We start from the raw sequence: 20,622 nt of genomic DNA, 5'->3' as shown, positions 1-20,622 counted from the left end.
AGTTATAAGTATTTAAAGTGATATATATAACTTATTAGACCAGTCACATCACATGCAACCATCCATTTCATACTTTTTATTACTGATAGTTGCACAATGTTAATATTATTCTTATTCGTGAATAACACGAGATATTTTGATCATTCAATTTTATTTTATTATTTTATTTTGGATTGAATGAAATTCGTGGCTCGGGCACCATATGGTTATGATTAGCATGAATTTCTTTGAAAAAAATTATAGAAAATAACCATGTTTTGAACATCGTCAAGCTTACTAAAAAAAAAAAAGGTATGCAAGTTCGTAAAACCGTTCTAAAAATTATATATATATATATATATATATATATATATATATATATGAAAAGTTATGAAAAAATTAGGTGGTTATGAAAAGTAAATTTTCCTCAAAAAATTTCTTTTCCTACTAACCAAACTTCTAAAATATTCACAAAATTTCTATTTTCTTACTTGAAGATAGCATTTTTTATTTTTATTTTAAAAATTTAAGCAAATACAAATCCCCTCAATATTGCCCACTCGAACACTCAATGCTCTTTGGAGAGAAGATATCATGTTATTTTGAATTAATGCATGTCCATTGTTATTTGAATTTTTTTTAACTGAAATGACAAGGTTGAGAAATGTTAGGACCACAAATTTCTTTTATGGATCTTCTTTGTTTGTAATTTGTTACTTGGTAAGATATTTGCATGATTTCCAAACGATCTTTTAATAGTTGATAAATTTATAGGGATTTATTTCACCACAAATAATTGAAAATGTTTAGACTTTTGAACAGCATTTCTCATTTGTAACAATTGAGTTTTTTCTCCCACAAAACCTAGTGAATTCTTAAACGTAGTGGATTTTCAGACCAACTTGGTCACGAGTACGGCATTTGTGGAAGAAATTTTCCGGAGAACACATCAAACCACCAGACCTCATTAGGATCATGTGTGTTCTTCTAACATTTTATAATCTTGTCCGCGCTTAATTTTCTTAGAATGTCGTGTTGTTCATCTTATTTGTTAGGCCGCCTAGTTGAATCAACTTGTACTTCTCTTTAACCAAACCCAAAAAATAAAAAATAAAAATAAAAAAGAAAAACACTTTTACTTCTAATTTCTTGAATTGAAATATGTATCATTTTTATAACTGGCACACAACCGGACTCCGTAAAATATTTTTTCTGAAAAATAAAATATTTTTTTGTTTTTACTCTTTGAGTGTTTGACAAAGATTTATATATAGGTTGAGGTTGAATTTATCGGTTAGGGAATGTAAAATAACTTGTCAAAATTTGAAGAATAAGTTATTTTTGTTAAATTTTAATTTTAATTTTTTGTTTTTTACATCCAAACAAGAGTTGGAAAGAAGAAAAAGAAATATGCAAGCTGCTGGTGCTTCTTAATTTTATTTTTGCATTCTAACTATCTCTATAACTATTTGAATTTTGATTACGGATCTCAGGTACATGGTGACCTACCACGCTTGGTTCTGCATCTTCATGATGATGATCTCTCTGTCCGTCATGCTTGTCGGGTGAATGATTAGCATCAGCTAATTCTCTTCTTAATTTGAAATTTCTTTGGAAAACTCGTAAAGATGAATTTTCTCTGTTAATTTGACAGAAAACCCTAAAAAGGATTTCCCCACTGTTGGAATCAGAAGGAACATTTGCCCTCTACAGCACACACTCTTTTAATTCTGACCACCGGTATGGATTAAATATCTGAAATTCTCAATGTTTTCCATGTTTCGGGACCTTTAGCCTTTCTTATGGTGACAAAATTACACTAGAGTTCCTTTTGTGTTTTTTTAGAAGCGACTATGAAGACTTCGTCAGGGAACTCATATGGCCTCCAGGGTTGACACATACATGGCTTCTGCTATTCAGATTTAATCTCCCGACTTTCCCTTGTGTTTCAACTATTAGCTTGTCCACGTCTCAAGACTTTGTCATCTGCTTATTATGTGCAGTGAAGAATCAATGTTACTCCAAAAGGCTTTTTCCCCAATACCAAAAACTATATAAATCTGTTTGTTAGTTAGTTAGTTTTTTTTTTTTTTTTTTTTTTTTTTTTTTTTTTTCCTTGACTTCCATATTCATTTGCTGAATCCTGGGACTCCATGTTTTTCCTGATAGCCTCAACTCACATTTTTCTTTTTTGACCTTTTCTTCAACTCATTACTGTCCTATAATTTTTGGACTTGCACGCGATTGTAGGCAACTAGGGGGTTGTCAAATCAGTAAACTCCCAAAGGGTAGTTCATGTTTGTTGGCCTGTTGGGACATGACTATATATGTTTGTGTTTGTAATTTTAGCATATTGGATGTGTGTGTGTGTGTGTCTATGCACCTTTGTTGAAGTTTGTTTAGTTGTATACTATGTTGCATGGACTTCGGATGCGAGTATCTGGTGTGTCCAAGTTTAAACCTCCTGGGATCCCAAATCTTAAGACACAGGGAAATGTGTCCAAAAGTTGGATATGGGTATTGAAACATGTACTAAGCATATAAATACATTGTGTGTTATGTAAATAATGTAATGTTCGATGTGGTTGTTCGTTAAGAATATACTAACTATTGAGTTAAATTGACTGCCATGTGGTAGGGGGGAAAAAAAGTTTCTATCTATATCATAGATAGGAAACTCCTCTGCTATCAAATTTGAGCTTTTGTTTCTTCAATCATCACGTGTAAAGGACCAGGGTGTTCAATTTGGGTTCGTGTAATCGTGTGCCAGACACATAGCCCATACCTTTACCCATTGCCATGTTTTGTCTACGTGAAGGGAGATAGGAGAGTTTATGTAATGCAGGTTGGGTAAAGTCGTCATGCCGCAATGATTCATAAATTCCAAATCAACATGGCATTGTGCCCTTATTCTTTTGCCCACTCTGTGGACTTTAATTTGTTTTGATACAGTTGTTGTCGGTTTCTGTTGCACATACCTGAACCATCGATTGACTTTCACCCATTTTGTGCTGTTGAATTGCCTTGATCTCCAATTTCCTAAGAATGGGCTCATGTGTAATCTTAACCTTTTGTTGTCTTGTCACTCTTTGATATGAACATATTTCTCCTAGATTGGACTCATTTAGTTTCTTGACAGGTCAGCACTATTTGGTATTTAGAGTCAGTTTAGCTGGCCTTGATAAGCATGATTTCATCTTAAAAAGTGATACCTTCTCTAAATACTTCTTAGTCCGGATCCCTTGCAACCTTGCGGTTCCTGGTAACGTGCTGCATTGGCCTCAGAATCATCGAAAACGTCAGTTCCCGCAGCCAACCTTTATCATTTTATTTTGTCTTGCTTGGGGGGCTTGAAGTTTATTATGCCAAACCTATCAAGAGAGCACCAAATGCTGACAGTGACCAAGTTTACTGACTTTTTGGTGGATGTGGAGCCAACGAGTTTAGCCGTAACGATCAGAATTTCATCATTGAACTGTCCCTGATTTACACATTATTACATCTATTCTTCCAACTCACCTTTATCTTGCAAACTATAGGTTCAAATTTCACAATGTAGAAGAAGGGAAGAAAAATTCAGTGTTTTCTAGGTTATGTTCAAAAAAATTGGATTTTGATAATAAACATGAAAACTGAGTTTGGTTGTGTTTATAATAATGCAGGCTTTTGATGCTCCTTGGCCAGTTATTCAAGCAAATGCGATTTACTTCTCCAGTAGCTTGCTCTCTCTCTCAGATGATCAACGGATCTCTGTTCTTTATTGTAATCAGGTCTTGCTCAGATGCACGCAATGTCGGTTATATGTGTTTATTTATTGCCAAAGCAAATGCATTAAAATAAAATAACTTGTTTTCTCTTTAGTTGTTTGGTATTTTGGTGGGAAAGATGAGTCGCTCTCCGGAAGCAATTGTCAGAGCAACTTGCTTTTCAGCCCTGGGCCTGCTACTAAAATCCACCAATTCTCTGTCATGGAGATCTGCTGGGCTTGATCGTGTTGACTAATCTAATCTAGGCTCACAACATCAGCTTTGTAAATTAGGTTAGAGTATCTAATCTAGATTCTAGGTTGCTTCAAACTTGTGTTTGAAGAATCTATTCTAGAATCTAGGTTTTTATTTTCGTAAACTGATGCTGTGAGCCTAAAGCTGTAACGATTATTGTTGTAAATTGAAGTTGTGATCGGCGTGTAATTGGTCTATTGGATCTGTACTTTCGACAGAAGCGAATATTGTTGTACATTCACTTATAGTTTTCAATAATGGAAGTTAATTAGTATATATATATATATATATTTTTTTTTTATGAGAGGAGAAGATGCATATTTATGTCACTGGTATCTGGTGCTGGAGGGATTAAAATAGACAAGGCCAAAAATATCACAAGAAATGCAAAAATGACGCACACACTGACACGTTGAAGCTCTAAGGAGCATTGTCTCGAGACGTCAAAATTTCAAGGTTGAGATTTTTAATTGAAAAGGCCGGTTGGAGTCCCACTTCTCATTCTCTTTGATTTTCAGTTTTAGCATACCCACTAACCACATACACAAAATTTCTGAAACGGAGCCTATTGTGATTCATAGATTGATGAGCCAAAAAACATTTCACTCTAACCTAAATATATCCTCTATCTAGTACCATAACTATACAAATAAAACTCTTATAAAACATACAATAAATTATAGTTCTTTTATGCTCAGAATATATCCCTTAAATAGTGAAGTGGAAAAGAGCTGTGGACTATAAATTTTTGAACCAATTGACATCACGCAATTACTCGTAGTTGACTCGAATCACATGTGTCTGACTAAGAAAAGCAGTAAACAAACTTCTACAACATTAATTATTGTTATTATTAGTATTAAATAAATTGCGATGAGCCTAAAAGAGTATTAAAATGTTTTAACATAATTTGGATTTATCGAATGCCAACGAAAGAGAGACGTGTAAAGCTTCCCTATACATTTAAAGGCATGTCATTTCTACAAAAATTCTAAAGAGACAATTACCCAAACCTCACTTTCTTTGAATAAAAAACACTCTGCTCATGTATGCTCTTACGTCACTCCCTTCTGCTAAATTTGGTATAAACAGAAACCCTCTTCATTCACAACCAACCCTTTTGCAATGGCTTCACAACCACACCATCTTCACTTTGTTTTGATACCCTTAATGGCCCAAGGCCACCTTATTCCCATGGTAGACATGGCTAAGTTATTAGCCCAACGAGGCATTGTTGTCACCATTGTCACCACACCCCTCAATGCTATCAGGTTCAATGCCATCACCGATCGCGCAATCGAATCCGGGCTCCCCATCCGGGTTCTCCAACTTCGGTTTCCATCCGCGGAGGCCGGCTTGCCGGAGGGATGTGAGAGCATGGATACAGTCCCCTCTCAAAACTTGTTTAAGAATTTCTTCGAGGCGCTTGAAATGTTGCAGCAACCTCTAGAACAAGTGTTTGAAGAGTTGCAGCCCAGACCGAGTTGCATAATAGCCGATAAGCATCTTGTCTGGGCAGCTGATACAGCTAAAAAGTTTGGGATACCACGGATTAGTTTCGATGGGATGAGTTGCTTCACTCTCTTGTGTACACACAATTTACACATTTCCAAGGCTCATGAGGGTGTCCCTGGGTCTCATGATCTGTTTGTCGTGCCCGGTTTGCCTGATCATATCGAGTTCACTAGAGCACAGCTGCCCGGACAATTCAATCCAGGCGCATTTAATATAAACGATATTCGGAAACGAATAAGAGAAGCCGAAACGGGAGCACTTGGAGTGGTGGTTAATAGTTTTGAGGAGTTGGAAGCAAGATATGTTAGTGAGTATCGGAAGGTGAATAAGGTATGGTGTATTGGGCCATTGTCATTATGCAACACACAGGAGTTGGATAAGGCTCAGAGAGGAAACAAGGCCTCAATCGATGAGAGCCAGTGCTTGAAGTGGCTGGACAAATGGAAGCCGAGCTCTGTAGTTTATGCATGTCTCGGAAGCCTAACTAATGTTGCAGCTCCACAGCTAGTAGAGCTCGGTTTAGCCTTGGAAGCATCCAACTGTCCCTTTATTTGGGTGATAAGAGGAGGGGATAGAACGAAAGAGCTAGAGAAGTGGATGAAAGAAGGGTTTGAGGAGAGAACAAAAGGGAGGGGCCTTTTGATCCGAGGTTGGGCTCCACAAGTATTGATCTTGTCACATCCTGCCATTGGCGCATTCTTGACACACTGTGGTTGGAATTCGACGCTGGAAGGAGTATGCAGCGGCGTGCCAATGATAACATGGCCCTTCTTTGGAGAGCAGTTCTTGAATGAGAAGTTTGTTGTAGAGGTATTGGAGATTGGTGTTAGTGTTGGGGCTAAGGCTGTTGTGCACGTGGGTGAAGAACACAAGTGTGGAGTGTTGGTGAAGAGGGAGGAAATTAGGAAGGGTGTGGAGAGAGTAATTGGTGAAGGAAAAGAAGGGGAAGAGAGAAGGAAAAAAGCAAAAGAGCTTGGGGAGATGGCAAACAGGGCAATAGAAGAAGGGGGATCATCTCAGCTCAACATCACAATGCTAATCCAGGACATAATTCAACAAGCAAAAAATTGGTCATCTTGTTAGTTTTGTGGCTCTGTTTTGCTTCAAATACTTAGCTTGAGTAGTTTGAACTTTTTTTTTTTTTTCTTTTTCTTTTTATTTTTTTCAAACCCAAAAAAGCTCAAATGCAAATAGAGGGAAATAATCAGTAAGCATATCTAGGATGAGATCCAGTAAACACTTATTGTCATCCACTTGTATTCCTTAGTCTAATGAACCTTTTTGATTCATATAATACTGGTCCTAAAAGAACACAAGAAGAGAGTAATGTTACTTCCACTTGTGAAAGTTGATGTTGTGGATTGCGGATTGTAGTTGTGATCACTTGTTATTGGTGCACTGGTAACTGCAGTTTCTCTAATTTGAGACCTGATATATGGTGATGTTGGGATTTATATGCCCGGTATAGTAAATTTTTATTTGGATTAAAGTGACATATGTTTCTAACATATCTTAAATATTTATATTTTATACAATTGATGAATTCAATGTATTATATTTCGATTCATTATGGAATTAATAGTGTTCACTTAATTACAAGAGATATTTATATATGTATGTGATGTCGATCGATACATGAATATAAATAGTAATTATAAATTGTTCATAGTTAGTAATTATGGATGAACATTTAATTAACTAAGACTTGAACCGAGTTCATGATAGTTTGAGATATATTGCGAGAGCCGTCATATGCAATTGCTCTCCATAACAGTCATGATTTTTGACTCTCAAGCATGAGAGAAGTATAGACTATTTTATTAATTAATAATTACTTTGATTTGTTCTGCGGATACTTCGGGATCCATAGTTAATAGTTAGAAAGTTATATTATCAATATTTGTATCACTGTTACTTCTATTTCTTTTGTATTAATTTTGGTTGATTACAAATTAAATTCGAAGGCTTTCATATGTTTTAAGCAAAAATGTTTTCTATATATTTATTTCGTAAATTATTATTTTTTTGTCAAACAAACTTTTATTGTGATCAAGCCGGAAATAATCAAAGGTAACAAAATAATTATATTAATTATGTTGTCAGATTGATGGATTTATAATCCGATAAATAATTATGCATAGAGGGGTCAAAGTGCAACATTGACTTAGAAGTTATTTACTATTTAATTGGAGTACAATTAATTTCTTTTAGTGGAATAGAAATTAATTTATGAATTAATTGAATTGGGTTCATGGTTTAATGGACCAAACCAATTATTTATAGTAGCTAAGAAAATAGCAAGCCCAAAGGATTCTCACCCCTAGCCCAAGTTGATATTGGAGTCCTATTAGAATTGAGATATGTGAATTAGAGATTGAGAAGAATTTATTGTTTCCTTTTCTTATCTTTATATTGCCTATATATACATGGGTCCATGTAGATTTTAAAGTAGACTTTTGGAAAAAAACAAAAAAATATATTTTCTCTCTCTAGTTTTAGGGTTTGCTTTCTCTTCTAAATGAGGCTACCACAAGCCTTGCCTCAAAGGTCATTTATTGAGGTATATTGGTGATTCCTAAAAGGAAGATTACTATCAATAAGAAGGAGAAAGGATCTTACTAAAGGATCTATAATAAGTGAGAACATTCACTTTAGATGAAAGATTTAAAGGTTTACTCAAACATTTGATGTAAGTATTCAATCTGTTAATTGAATGATAAATCATATTTTATTTTTATATAAAATTTGTCTCTATGTAATGAATCAAGATCTATATATAAAAATCCCTTAAAAAGTTTTTAAAACTTGCACGTTTCCTAACATATTTTTTATTTATTTTAAGTCATTTAAAGGCGACGGGACTATTTTTCGAATTTTCGGAAGTCAAGACAATTTTTGGGTTCGGGAACTTCTTCTGGTTTTCTCGTTTTAGGTGAGGGGTATTGTAGTCATTTCACATGCATATGTATATATTTGTGTATCTATTTTGGTGGGAGATATTTTAGGAACCTTATTGGTATTGAAATGAATGTAAATGGGTAAAAGAGTAACTAACCAAAAAGTTACAATCACACACAGTTTAACAAGTGGCATGCCATGGACCACAAGTCATATGTTGACCAACACATCTTTTTCCTCTTCCTCCACTGCGGCCGAATCTCTCTCTCACTCTAAAGTTTTAATTTCTCTCTCTATATCCATATGTATCTATATTACATATTGCTTCTAAGCCATTTTTAAGAGGTTTAAACTATGATTTTGGTAATAATCATGAAAGGAAAATTGCAGACCATGAAGAGGACTTTCATTTAAGACCAATATTACAAGGGGTTAAGGATTTTGAAAATTTTGAGGCCTTAAGGCTTGTTTAGTTTGGCTAGTTTCTTTGAGGTTGGGGTTGTCTAAATTGTATAGTCCTAAGTCCTCGTAAGTGATTATTGTGTTTCCCTTATAAGCATGCTGAATTTTTACATAAATTGGTTGAAATGGATTATAGGTTTCATCTATGATTATTGCTTGTTAAGTTATTGTTTAAATTGAAATCAAAGTTATCAATGTGTTGCTTAGTTGTTAAAGAGGACTTCTTGTTAAATTGTTGCTAAAGTAAAGTCATTATTCAGATTGTAATTGTGTAGAATGATGGAAAATGTGTTAATGTTCACTTATCTTATTATTCTCTTTTGTGTTATGTGTCATGCTTACTTAACTTGAGGAAACACCATTTAGGTATCCTCTACTGAGCGGTAGTGCTCAACCCTCCTATCTTAAACATTTTCAGGGTTTTAGGAGCGGCGAAGTGGATGGGATGCCTTCACATGCTTATACGTAGTTAGGAAGTTTATAATTTGAAGTCCATGTATCCATGTTCAATGTAATTGGATTTATCTTGATATATAATGATGTAATTCAATCTCATTATGATATATGAATGTTATCTTATCAACTTAAGCATGTTTATGGTTGTTTGGGATAAGGATTTCATCATATCAAAAGTTTCAAATTCTAACCATGTGATGCCAAGTTGTTCAGGCCTTTAAACAATGAGAAAATCGTATTTTTGGGCCATTTCGATCGACCGGTAAGCCATTTCGGTCGACCGGTGTCATTTGGAATTGAAACCAATAGCTTCGGACACTCCAGAGCCACAATCGGTCGATTGGAGTGTCATTTCGATCGACCGATGGGTCATTTCGGTCGACCGGAATGGCATGTAGTGTCTGCTAAAATGAAAACTGAGACAGCTTTTAATCTCCGACTTCAAATGATTATATCTCACTCATTTTAACTTTAAATTAGGTCAAATTTGAGTCTAACTTCAAGGATTTTAAGTCAGCTTCCTAATGAAATTAATTTCACGCAAAAATTCCATTCACAGAGATAGTTATGACATTTTTAGTATGAACTACTCCAGAATTCTTTGAAAACGAAGAGGGTAATTGTGTGAATTCCTCATTCTCATGTCCAAGACTGTCATAGGTTGTTTGCACATTGAATAAATAAAAAAAATTAACGGGCCAGTGGTCTAACGGTATCAGCCTATTACTTCCTAAAGAGATGTCAAAAATTCAAATCTCATAAGAAACATGTATGTGTGAGTACCAATTAAAAAAATAAATAAATAAATTATTTTTTTTTTTCAATTTGAATCCACGTATGTGACCGGCGATTTTATACTAAGAATTCTATTTAAAGTCAAGTCAAAATCAGATTGTTAAGATTTTTGTATTTTTATGTAACTGTCATGTCCGTGATTTGATACTACGGAGTAATAATTTTTTGTCATTTTCAAAAAATATTTTGAGGGTAGCTAAATTTTGAGGGGTTTATTTCCCGCCACATAGAACACCTCGATCGAACCCCACCACCTGAGTACTAGGGGACAATGAGCATGCGCTGCTTGTTTGAGAACCACAAACTTCTTGTTTCTTGAATTGATCATGAAAGGCACACCAATGGTGTAATTTTTTTGAATCTGACTCCATGTACATCATGACCACATTCATTAAACATAAAATATCTTGATGCTACCTATACTAAAAGTTACCGACCAACCGTCAAACCTTTGTAGCAATGAGTTTGTCGATCAATACACTCCTGGGTTTCTTTTTTCTTCGTTTCTGAAGAAGATGAAATAGAAGTTATGAACATTCATGAATGAACAATATATAATTTTAAACTTGAAAATATTATTATTATTATTATTATTATTTAGATAGAGTGAAAAAATAAAAATAAAAATTTTACACTTTTCAAATTGTGCAAATAAAGACAATTTTAGACAGCATATGGGAGAGGTGGTGGTGATCAATTCTTCTCATCAAGGAGAAGAGGCTTTACTCATGAGTCAGTTGTTTAGTGGGCCTGGGGAGGACAGGCCCAGGATTCCGAAAAAGGCAAGAGGCAAATAAAGCTTAAAAAACAGAGCCTAAAGGATAATATAGTAATAGGTCCTATTGTACAAGCCCAGCCCAATATGACCTTTGTCTATATAAACATGACCAATGCATGTGTCAAGGCATAGTCTCTCACCGCTGCTAAAACATATCATGGATTGCACAAATGTAGCAGTGGCTGGTGATGACCAAGTGGTTCAGTGCCAGGCTGAAGACTTCAGGGCACATCAAAGCTCCGAAAGGCGATCCGCAAACTACAAGCCAAACATTTGGAATATGAACTCCTTCGGTCTCTCAAGAGTCAATACACTCTGAGATTGCCAACTTAATTCTTGGATGTTATCATATATCTATATCTATATATATATATATATAACATTTATTTGTACATTTAATGGGGAAAAAAAATTATTTGTATAACTTTCATTATTATAAACGTTTCCAATAGTGTTGTACGAGTACGTCTCAAGCAATTCGATAAGATGCCACTGTTTAAGGACCAGACTGGAGACAAGCATAACTTTTTGACATTATTTTCGTGCAAGGTGAATGCTAGCTCTTGGAACTCTTTCCTCATGCCCGAGCATGTGGGTTGGTTTTAAGAACGTAGTTAATTAATTGATTAAATGAACTTCGATCATAAGATAATAACAATTTTCTTTGTTATTGAAGGATGAAAAATATGGTACACACATGGAGAAGCAGAAAGAGGAAGTCAAGATCATGTTTGTGGAAGCACTGGACCAAGTGGCTACGTTGGAGCTAATAGACAGAATCGAAAAACTTGGTCTGTCTTACCTATTTGAGAAGGAAATCAAGGAAGCCCTAGACACCATAGCATCCATGAAGAACAATAGTTGTGGTGTAGAAGACAACCTCTATGCTTCTGCACTGTGCTTTAGGCTCCTTAGGCAACATGGCTACAGCGTTTCTCAAGGTGAACAAAATGAATTCACTTCTTAATTTACACTTCACAGTAAAGATATATCTCTTAGAATCTTCCTAAGTAAGTATATAACATTAAAGCACATGTTTTGAAACTCAGATATGATAAGAGGCTTCATGGACGACAAGGGTACATTCATGAAAGGAACACATGCGCAATTTGATGTTAAAGCAATGCTCGAGCTTTTTGACGCCACGAATCTAGGCTTCGAAGGTGAAAACATATTGGATGATGCTAATGCTTTATCTAGTGAAGTTATCACAAAATTGAGCCATGCAGTAGAGCTTCCATTGAACTGGAGAGTGCAGTGGTACAACTTGAGGAGGCAGATAATTGCGCTTGAGAAAGAGGATAACACAAACCCCATTTTACTTGAATTGGCAAAATTTAACTTCAACATGGTTCAAGCCATACACCAAAAAAATCTTGGCGTGACAGCTAGGTAATGACAAAAGAACCTCACATGCATGTAATTATCCGGTACAACTGCACACAACCACAAACACACATACACGCACAAAACAAAAACAAAAACAAAAGTAAGAGATTAATATCTTGATATTAATATTTCATTCAGGTGGTGGAAGAATCTTGGTCTGGCAGAAAATCTGAAGTTTACTAGGGACCGAGTGGTTGAAAGTTATCAATGGGCAGTGGGAGTTGCTTTCGAAGCTCAGTTTGGAAATTTTAGAAAATGGTTAACCAAAGCCATTACTTTTATCATAGTTATGTAAGCAATTACATTTCAAATAGGATTCATGGCTCCAATACATAAATTTAATAGAGAAAGACATACCCGATATAAAAACTATGTTTGAAGAGAACACTAGAGCGGAAACATTCTTCAACTTTTTACCTTTACTGCAATATTAAATGATGGATTTCAAACCTTTCTATCGCATATTTATAGAGGGCTGGGACCGTTCCATAATCGTTGTGAGAGTAAAAGATATGTTGATTCCATCAACCAACACACTTTTTACAAATAGACATGTTGGTTCCATCAACAAACACACCTCTTGATTACACACACACACATATATATATGTGACTATTTATTCTAAAGGTGGAACCTTTCTTACATATATGGTCAGTGATTAATATTATTTAATTATTGTTTGACTATTATTCGCTTATATTCTCCCACTTAGTCTAACAATAATTAATTCTAATCATTTCAAGATCAAAATAATCATTAAGTGTACTACAAAAGTTAATCCATATATTTATAAAAAAAACACCTCTATCATTCAGTTTGGAATACCTTCGAGTCTACTAATATGGGATCATGGACATCATTATATCATCAATGATATAAGACACCAATGGTCACTGATACTAACAAACTCAACTCCAACGTCACGTATATATTGCATGTGTATCTATTCAATACAATATTCATGCCATGCATCGGTCCTACCGTGGCTCAATAAGGACACACTATGTCTCAAAACAGGATACTTAAGTCACAAATTTTCCACATATGTGCACTAATATGGAAAATCTAGTAAATGAGGATAATAACTGTGATTACAAAATAAAATTGTCTTTACCTAAGCCAAATACAACCTCCCACTAACTAAGTAAATTAATATTGTCAAAGAGAAATTTGTATGCTTACTATACAACAGTAGCGGCAAACCCTTAGTTATGGGATCAACAATTTTTTGTTGGGTATCAATGTGCTCAATCAGACATTAACTAGTTCTGTATCCTCTAGTTCACAACAAGGTATTAACGGTTATAATTTAGACCAACTTGAACTCTTGTTGTTTCTTTAATACAAGACTGTAGCGGTATTGACCTAAAGTCCAAAACTGATATTTTATAAAGCATGAAATGTGGCCTTATAATATGCAAATAAACTCCACTTCTATCACTTATCATAATGGTAAAACAATACTTGAAGTGAATTTGTATACTGTTCTGACAACCAGCAAAGTCAGTTTTCACCACTCCTAGAAAGATATGGTTCTTAATTATTTGCAGATACCTTATAAATTTCTTTGTCGCGTACTATAAATCCAAACCAAGATCATTGTGATATTTGCTTAACTAGCAAATGTTATATTATAATTAACCATATGCAAAACCTGAGCATACATTAGGTTCCCAAAGGCGTAGAAAATGTCTTTTACCTAATACTACTATAGATATTTTCTTGGTAATTAGATTATCAAATTTCTCAACTTTTACAATGGGTACAATTCTATCTCTATAGTGTTATATGTCAAATACTTTCAGAACTTTATCAAAGTAGGTTTTTTAAATGTGGCAATTCAAAATTTCCCGAGATTTATTTAGGTGAAACTTAATGCCAATAAGAAGGCTTCACCAACACCTTCATCTCAAATGTTTGAGAAGTTAAATTGTTTAATCTCGTGTACAATAATGTCACTGTCATCCACATTTAACACTAAAGATGAATTTTACTCGTACTGACTTTGAGAATAACTAAGGTTGCACATTTACAGTTTAATTGATGGGAAGGTCAACTAAACTTTCCAGAGTTAATTAAATAATGCCTCAAAATAATTCACTCTGAATGAGATCAACATAACATATAATTATCTTTCCTTTGGACCAAAATTATCATATATTAGTCTCTCATTGGTAATATGACTTTCACCTTTGAAGCTAATTAATCATAGAAAACACAATAACAACTTATACTCCTTCGGGCGTAGTGAGTCATCATTGTGTCTTCTATACTAATTACCTCAATCCGCTTAGTTGGACAAACTCAATGACCCACCTTTGGGCTTGATCAAATCTTGTCTTTACTAAATGCCAACACAATCCTTTAACTTTAACAAAATAATAATTTTGTCACTAATTACAAATATCATTAAATTTTTCATGAATATGCCACTTTGGTGACAAAACACTCGATCAAACTTAACGACACTTGTGCTTAAGATTGCAAAATGATTCAATTTTCCCGAATGAATCAAAATACCATATACATATTACGCAACAATTTATAACATGAGACATATGCATAATTATGTATATAATTTCAATAACATGTATAATTTCATAAACTTATATGCTATGAAACTTTAAATTAATCATTAATTATGCCATGTATATTATCAAATATATAAAATATTCAACCAGTGATGATAACTTAAGAAAAGTGACATATTTATGAAAATTAATATTTAAGCGACAAAATAAGATCCAAAATTTTCAAAATTTACACATGTTATAAATATTAAATTAGCGACCCTTATTGATAGAGTAAATGAGGGTGCATGCAACACATGACTCTGGGTGGAGAGATATAACTATTGGTTTAAATTCAAAAGACATGCATGTTGGTTTAATCCCAAAAGACATGACTATTAATTGCGACTCAAAAGACATGATATACATGTGTATATATATAACGAATCAACGTTAGTAACCCAAACTAAAACATGTAACGGTACGTTGAAACATATAATCCTTCACAATCAGTATATTAACTGCATGTTGTTGTTGTCATGCACACTCCAATTGAGTTTATAGCAAGACAATTTAGTTTATAACAAAACACCTCTATAATACCAGACGCATAACTCTTAGTGTATAGACTACAAAGCCTACGTAGCATCTGTAGGTGTAGAGATATTTCTGTTGGTTCAAATCCAAAAAGACTGTTGGTTCAAATCCAAAAGATACGTGTGTTGGTTCAAATCCAAAAGATACGTGTGTTGGATCAAATCCAAAAGACATGACTAGTAATTTGAACTCCAAAAGTTATGACTTTTGAGAATATTTGTAACCCAAACATGAAGCATGCAATGGTACGTTGAATATGATTAACAGCCTACAACTGTCTTAAACAATCATACACGACTCTGCATGTGATTAACAGACAACCTATGAAATATTAACGAATGAGAAATATTCATTTTAGCGGATATAAACACCAGTAACCAAAGCGTTGGTGTGCCAAGAACACCAAAAAATATTATTGTACCATAAATATTAATGACATTCACGTTGTTGTCCAATACATTTTTAAAACAACTGTGACACTCTAATAGAGATTTGAATATGACACAAAATGACATTCACGTTACGTTGTATGGGGGTACTGTTTCATTTAGAACAGTCATAAACGGTCGTGACTCAGGATATTATGGAGGGATAGCCCCCCACAACTGAAATATTAAAACCGATACATGAATGATTGAGATTTATTTTGCTGTCTAATGGGGTATGGATACCCAAAGAAAATGTCACATTCACACATTACTGTGTAACATTACGGTCTAATGTTACATGTATTGACACCCAAACCAAATTGCTAGTATAACATGATGTACATGGTGATATTAATTGCAAGCATGTTTCATTTACAACAAATATATATGTACACGTATAAGAGACAAAGTAACCACATATGTAGTGTAAGTTTACCCACATATACGTAACCTTGTTCCAATCTGGTGGCAATAATTTGATTATCACTTTTCTATACTACTTTTCAATAATTTATCCAATTGTGTGTATATATATAAGGGGCAATGAAATAATTGGTTTACTTACATGATACAGAAAAAGTCTTTCACATAAACTATATAAGAGAAACTATATAAGTAAATATATATAATTTCTTAATAACTAAATATAGTATCCTTCATCATCTCAAACATATATTATACATAAATCACAATATTTTTTTGTTTGAAATAGATTAAATTTATGAAGTAGAGTCTATGTAAGCTCTGATACCACATGTAAGCAATTACATTCCAAATAGGATTCATGACTCCAATACATAAATTTAATAGAGGAAGACATACCCGATATAGAAACTATGTTTGAAGAGAACACTAGTGCGGAAACATTCTTCAACTCTCTACTTTTACTGCGATACTGAATGATGGATTTCAAACCTTTCTATCGCATATTTATAGAGGGCTGGAACCATTCCATAATCGTTGTGAGAGTAAAAGATATGTTGATTCCATCAACCAACACACCCTTTACAAACAGACATGTTGGTTCCATCGACAAACACACCTCTTGATTACATATATATATATATGTGTGTGTGTGTGTGTGTGTGTGTGACTGTTTATTCTAAAGGTATAACCTTTCTTACATATATGATCAATGATTAATATTATTTAATTATTGTTTGACTATTATTTGCTTACAAGTTATTGATGATGTGATGTCTATGGTTCATTGGAAGAACTAGAGTGCTTCACTAATGCAGTAGATATGTCAGTATCTACAGACGAATATTGATTACAATAAATCAACAACCCTAGTTTTCTTAAAACTGAAAATTTGAAAACTGTACAAAAATCTATATTTGACAGTTTTTGAAAATTGCTTTTCAAAAACTCAACTATAAAAAGGCATGCTTTCAGAATATCGTCTTTTATAATTTCTCTTAAAATAATTTTCTATTTTCTGTATGGCAAACCAAGCAAGCTAATACCATTTTCTGTATCTGCATGGAAGAAAATAAATAATGAATGTGTTCCAAAAGCTGAGTCACTAAAACCATTTTTAAAGTACATTACAAACACTGCCCGAGTGGTGAATTTCATCTACCAAAATGGAGATGGATTTGGTGTTCAAGACCGCGGAACTCGGGATCAAGTCCTGTCTCTACTCATTGAACCTCTCCCACTCCAACATGTCTAGAGGTGCTTCTCAGTTAAAACCAGTCTCAAGAATATTATGGAATATAAAAGGGCTAGTCCATTGCATGAGTTTTCGTCATTGCAGGGTTTGTCATACCTTAGCGACAGGAGAGACGGCTTTGTTTGAAACTTGCTACCTCCAACTCATGGTGGAAGTCTTGATGGAAGTCCCGCCTTGTATTAGATATAACATGTATATCTCCTAAAGCATTGAGTTCTCGGTGAGAAGCTATCTGTGAAGTTGTTGCATCATGGGGACCTCTACTTTGAATAAATGGGTGTTATATTTTCGAAGTAACAGTGCCTCATTCTCAAAGTGAAAGTATTGTACATGTAATTCAAAGTACTCTCTGTGCCCCCAAAATTTGTGAGAGAATCTAACTTTTTATCATAGTGAATTTTTAATATTTTTTTACTGTTTTGATAAACATGAATTTTCAAATTCATCATTCTTAAAAGATAATACTTTGTAATTATTACAGTTGTTTAATGAAGTCAATGTGACATTGACTTCATTAAACAACTGTACTAATTACAAACAACTGTACTAATTACAAAGGATAGTTTACATGCACCAAAAAACGTGGGACATTTCAAAATAAATCCTTATGATTATACCAGAAAACGTGGGACATTTCATAAAAAATAGTACATCCATTTTTGGAATGATATAAGTATCGTGGGACATTTCAAAATAAAACCTTATGATTATACCAATGAGTCAATGGTCTAGCGATATTAGGCTTTAACTCTTCAAAAAAAGATCAAAGGTTCAAACCTCCAATGAGACGTGTGTGTGAGTATCAACTAAAAAAAAACTTATGATTAAGAAAAATAAATAGTAAAGAAAGTACCAAAAATAAAAGCCGAACAAGGCGCTCCCATGACCGTTCTGCTTAAAATGCAAAGGAAAGTAAAGTTCGGCTCTTCCTCTCGGTGCTATGTTCTTGTGAACAATTCCAGTTTATAGTGTTTGTGAAATGTACTTTTTGGACTATAATGTTAACTAGGAAATCCAACAAGGTGAAAGCATGAATAATTTTTATTTATTTATGAGCACGTTCACTCGAATACCACCTTTAAGTAATTTGTTGAATATTATGACAATGCCTTAAAAACTATATATGGTTGAGAAAGAAAGTAAAGCAAGTTTTTGCATCTTTCAATTCATCCAATTCAATAATAAATGTTATTTCCATTGAAATGGAGTTGCAGAAAATTCACGCCAACAATATTTTTAAGCTATTTCAAGATAGAGTTCAGGTATTTGATTTACTGTAATGTCTTTAATGTTAAAAAAAATAAGGGCTAATGAAAAGCGTATTAGGAAAGATGGCATATGTTAGACTCTCAATGATATTGAAAGAAAAGTAGAAAAAAGGGTTTGATAAAAATTATTTTCTTTTGTACAATAAATAGTAATCAAAATTCGAAACACCAAGGGTGTGTTTAGTAACGTTTTTCGTTTTTTATTTTTACAATTTTAAGAAAGTAAAAGCATAATTTTGTTTTCTTGAGTAAAAATAGAAAACAAAAATGATGTTTATTAACGGTTGTTGTTGCCACAAATTTGAAAACATAAAATAATAATTGTGTTTAGTACAACATATGTGTAACAAAATGTACATAATATTCTTTAAATTTTTTATTTTATTTTTTATTTTTTTCATTTCTATTTTATTTTTTTCATGGCAAGAATTTTAAGAGTTAGTGATTAGAGGGGGAGGGTAGATGACTTAAACACGAACTCTCGGATACATGGAGCAATCCAACCACTCAAGTACGACACTTGCTTCTATTAATATCATAAAGCCATAAATCTAAAAAATCTAATTTAAAATTATAAATCTTAAAAATACCCAATACATCATAAGTACAAAATTATATATACCAAGACAAAAACATACCCACCAATTATGTATATAAATACATGTATATGCTTGATGTATACATTTATTATGTGACATATAATATATTTAACATATGATAATTTATTATGAATAAAAAATATTAAATAATATATCTTATATGAATTTTATTTGAAATGAATAGTGCATGTATAGTAATATTAGTGAAAACGTTTCTCTGATACAATGCCGAAAATATAAGAAATATCATTTTAATGTTTTCTTTTTTCTTCACAAAAATTGAAAACGTTTTTTGTTATAGAAAAATAAATATATTTTATTGAACTCAATTTTTATTTTCATTTTATCTTTTTAAAAATTGACAACAAAAAATAAAAAATGTTTTTCATTACTAAACGGGGCCCAATTTAATTTGTTTTGAGTTTACTTGGCCAAACTTGGTTCATCCAATTTAATTTGTTTTTCCAATTTAATTATATTGAACTCGATTTTTATTTTCGTTTTATCTTTTTAAAAATTGACAACAAAAAAAAAAAAAAAAAAAAAAAATTGTTTTTCATTACTAAACGGGGCCCAATTTAATTTGTTTTTTGTTATAGAAAAACAAATATATTTTATTGAACTCTATTTTTATTTTCGTTTTATCTTTTTAAAAATTGACAACAAAAAATAAAAATATTTTTCATTACTAAACGGGCCCAATTTAATTTGTTTTGAGTTTACTTGGCCAAACTCGGTTCGTCCACTCAATTTTGCAACATGGACTTTATCGATGTGTGGTCTGGACATTAATCTTATAGTCATATTGTTGTCATAGTACTATGTACAGTAACAATGACTTTAATGTGTCATATTCAACCAATTCATATGAACCCAAAATCCCACAGCTAATGGAGTGGTCCTCACTTCCTCTTCCAGATTCGGAAATTTGGCTTTTGATAGGTCTCTTTCGTTTTTGGATTTTTTTTTTTTCAATTTTATTTATTATTATTATTATTTTTGGCACATTTTTCTGTGGTGCCAAAAAAAAAAAAAAAAAAGCAAAACAAGATAAAAATAATTGATGCAGTTTTGAATAGACACACAACCACATCAATTATTTTCCTCTAAAATTTAGACAATAAGTTATAAATATTTAAAGTGATATCTATAACTTATTAGACCAGTCACGTTACACGCAACCATCCAATTCACACTTTCTATTTCGCATAGTTGCATAATGTTAATATTATTCTTAGTCGTGAATAACACGAGATATTTTGATCATTC

General features: G+C 33.1%; 2 protein-coding genes and 1 long non-coding RNA gene across 4 annotated transcripts; all 3 read left to right on the top strand.

Moving 5' to 3' along the window:
• Nucleotides 1-792: 792 nt before the first annotated feature.
• Nucleotides 793-4,248, top strand: LOC132307361 (uncharacterized). Of its 2 annotated transcripts, XR_009482220.1 has the most exons (4): nucleotides 793-1,544; nucleotides 1,634-1,719; nucleotides 3,642-3,749; nucleotides 3,841-4,248. It is a non-coding gene; the product is annotated as an uncharacterized LOC132307361 (long non-coding RNA). The 2 variants fall into 2 exon arrangements; XR_009482219.1 differs by having other exon boundaries at nucleotides 3,642-4,248.
• Nucleotides 4,249-4,897: 649 nt separating this feature from the next.
• LOC132307340 (UDP-glycosyltransferase 73C11-like) lies at nucleotides 4,898-6,640 on the top strand. Its single transcript, XM_059805071.1, has one exon. It carries the CDS (start codon nucleotides 5,106-5,108, stop codon nucleotides 6,576-6,578), a length of 1,473 nt encoding a protein of 490 aa, XP_059661054.1. The 5' UTR covers nucleotides 4,898-5,105; the 3' UTR covers nucleotides 6,579-6,640.
• A 4,278-nt stretch (nucleotides 6,641-10,918) lies between these two features.
• On the top strand, nucleotides 10,919-12,871 carry LOC132307350 (alpha-farnesene synthase-like). The gene is made up of 4 exons (XM_059805081.1): nucleotides 10,919-11,433; nucleotides 11,561-11,825; nucleotides 11,934-12,276; nucleotides 12,412-12,871. The coding sequence occupies exons 1-4, from the start codon at nucleotides 11,371-11,373 to the stop codon at nucleotides 12,566-12,568; spliced, it is 828 nt and encodes a 275-aa protein (XP_059661064.1). The 5' UTR covers nucleotides 10,919-11,370; the 3' UTR covers nucleotides 12,569-12,871.
• The last annotated feature ends 7,751 nt before the right edge of the window (nucleotides 12,872-20,622 follow it).

Source organism: Cornus florida, unplaced genomic scaffold (genome assembly GCF_030987335.1).
Source record: "Cornus florida cultivar Cherokee Brave unplaced genomic scaffold, ASM3098733v1 CherokeeBrave_3.0.0_Hap2_Chr01, whole genome shotgun sequence".
NCBI lineage: Eukaryota > Viridiplantae > Streptophyta > Magnoliopsida > Cornales > Cornaceae > Cornus > Cornus florida.
The sequence above is the reverse complement of the archived record's forward strand: the minus strand, read 5'-3'. Positions and strand labels throughout refer to the sequence as shown.

What these genes read in the sequence shown, in the direction of transcription:
- LOC132307340 (XM_059805071.1), top strand. Translation starts at nt 5,106, where the DNA reads ATGGCTTCACAACCACACCATCTTCACTTTGTTTTGATACCCTTAATG.
- LOC132307350 (XM_059805081.1), top strand. Translation starts at nt 11,371, where the DNA reads ATGCCACTGTTTAAGGACCAGACTGGAGACAAGCATAACTTTTTGACA. An exon ending in TGGCTACAGCGTTTCTCAAG is followed by an intron (nt 11,826 to 11,933) that starts GTGAACAAAATG and finishes TTTGAAACTCAG; the next exon opens with ATATGATAAGAGGCTTCATG. An exon ending in AATCTTGGCGTGACAGCTAG is followed by an intron (nt 12,277 to 12,411) that starts GTAATGACAAAA and finishes TATTTCATTCAG; the next exon opens with GTGGTGGAAGAATCTTGGTC.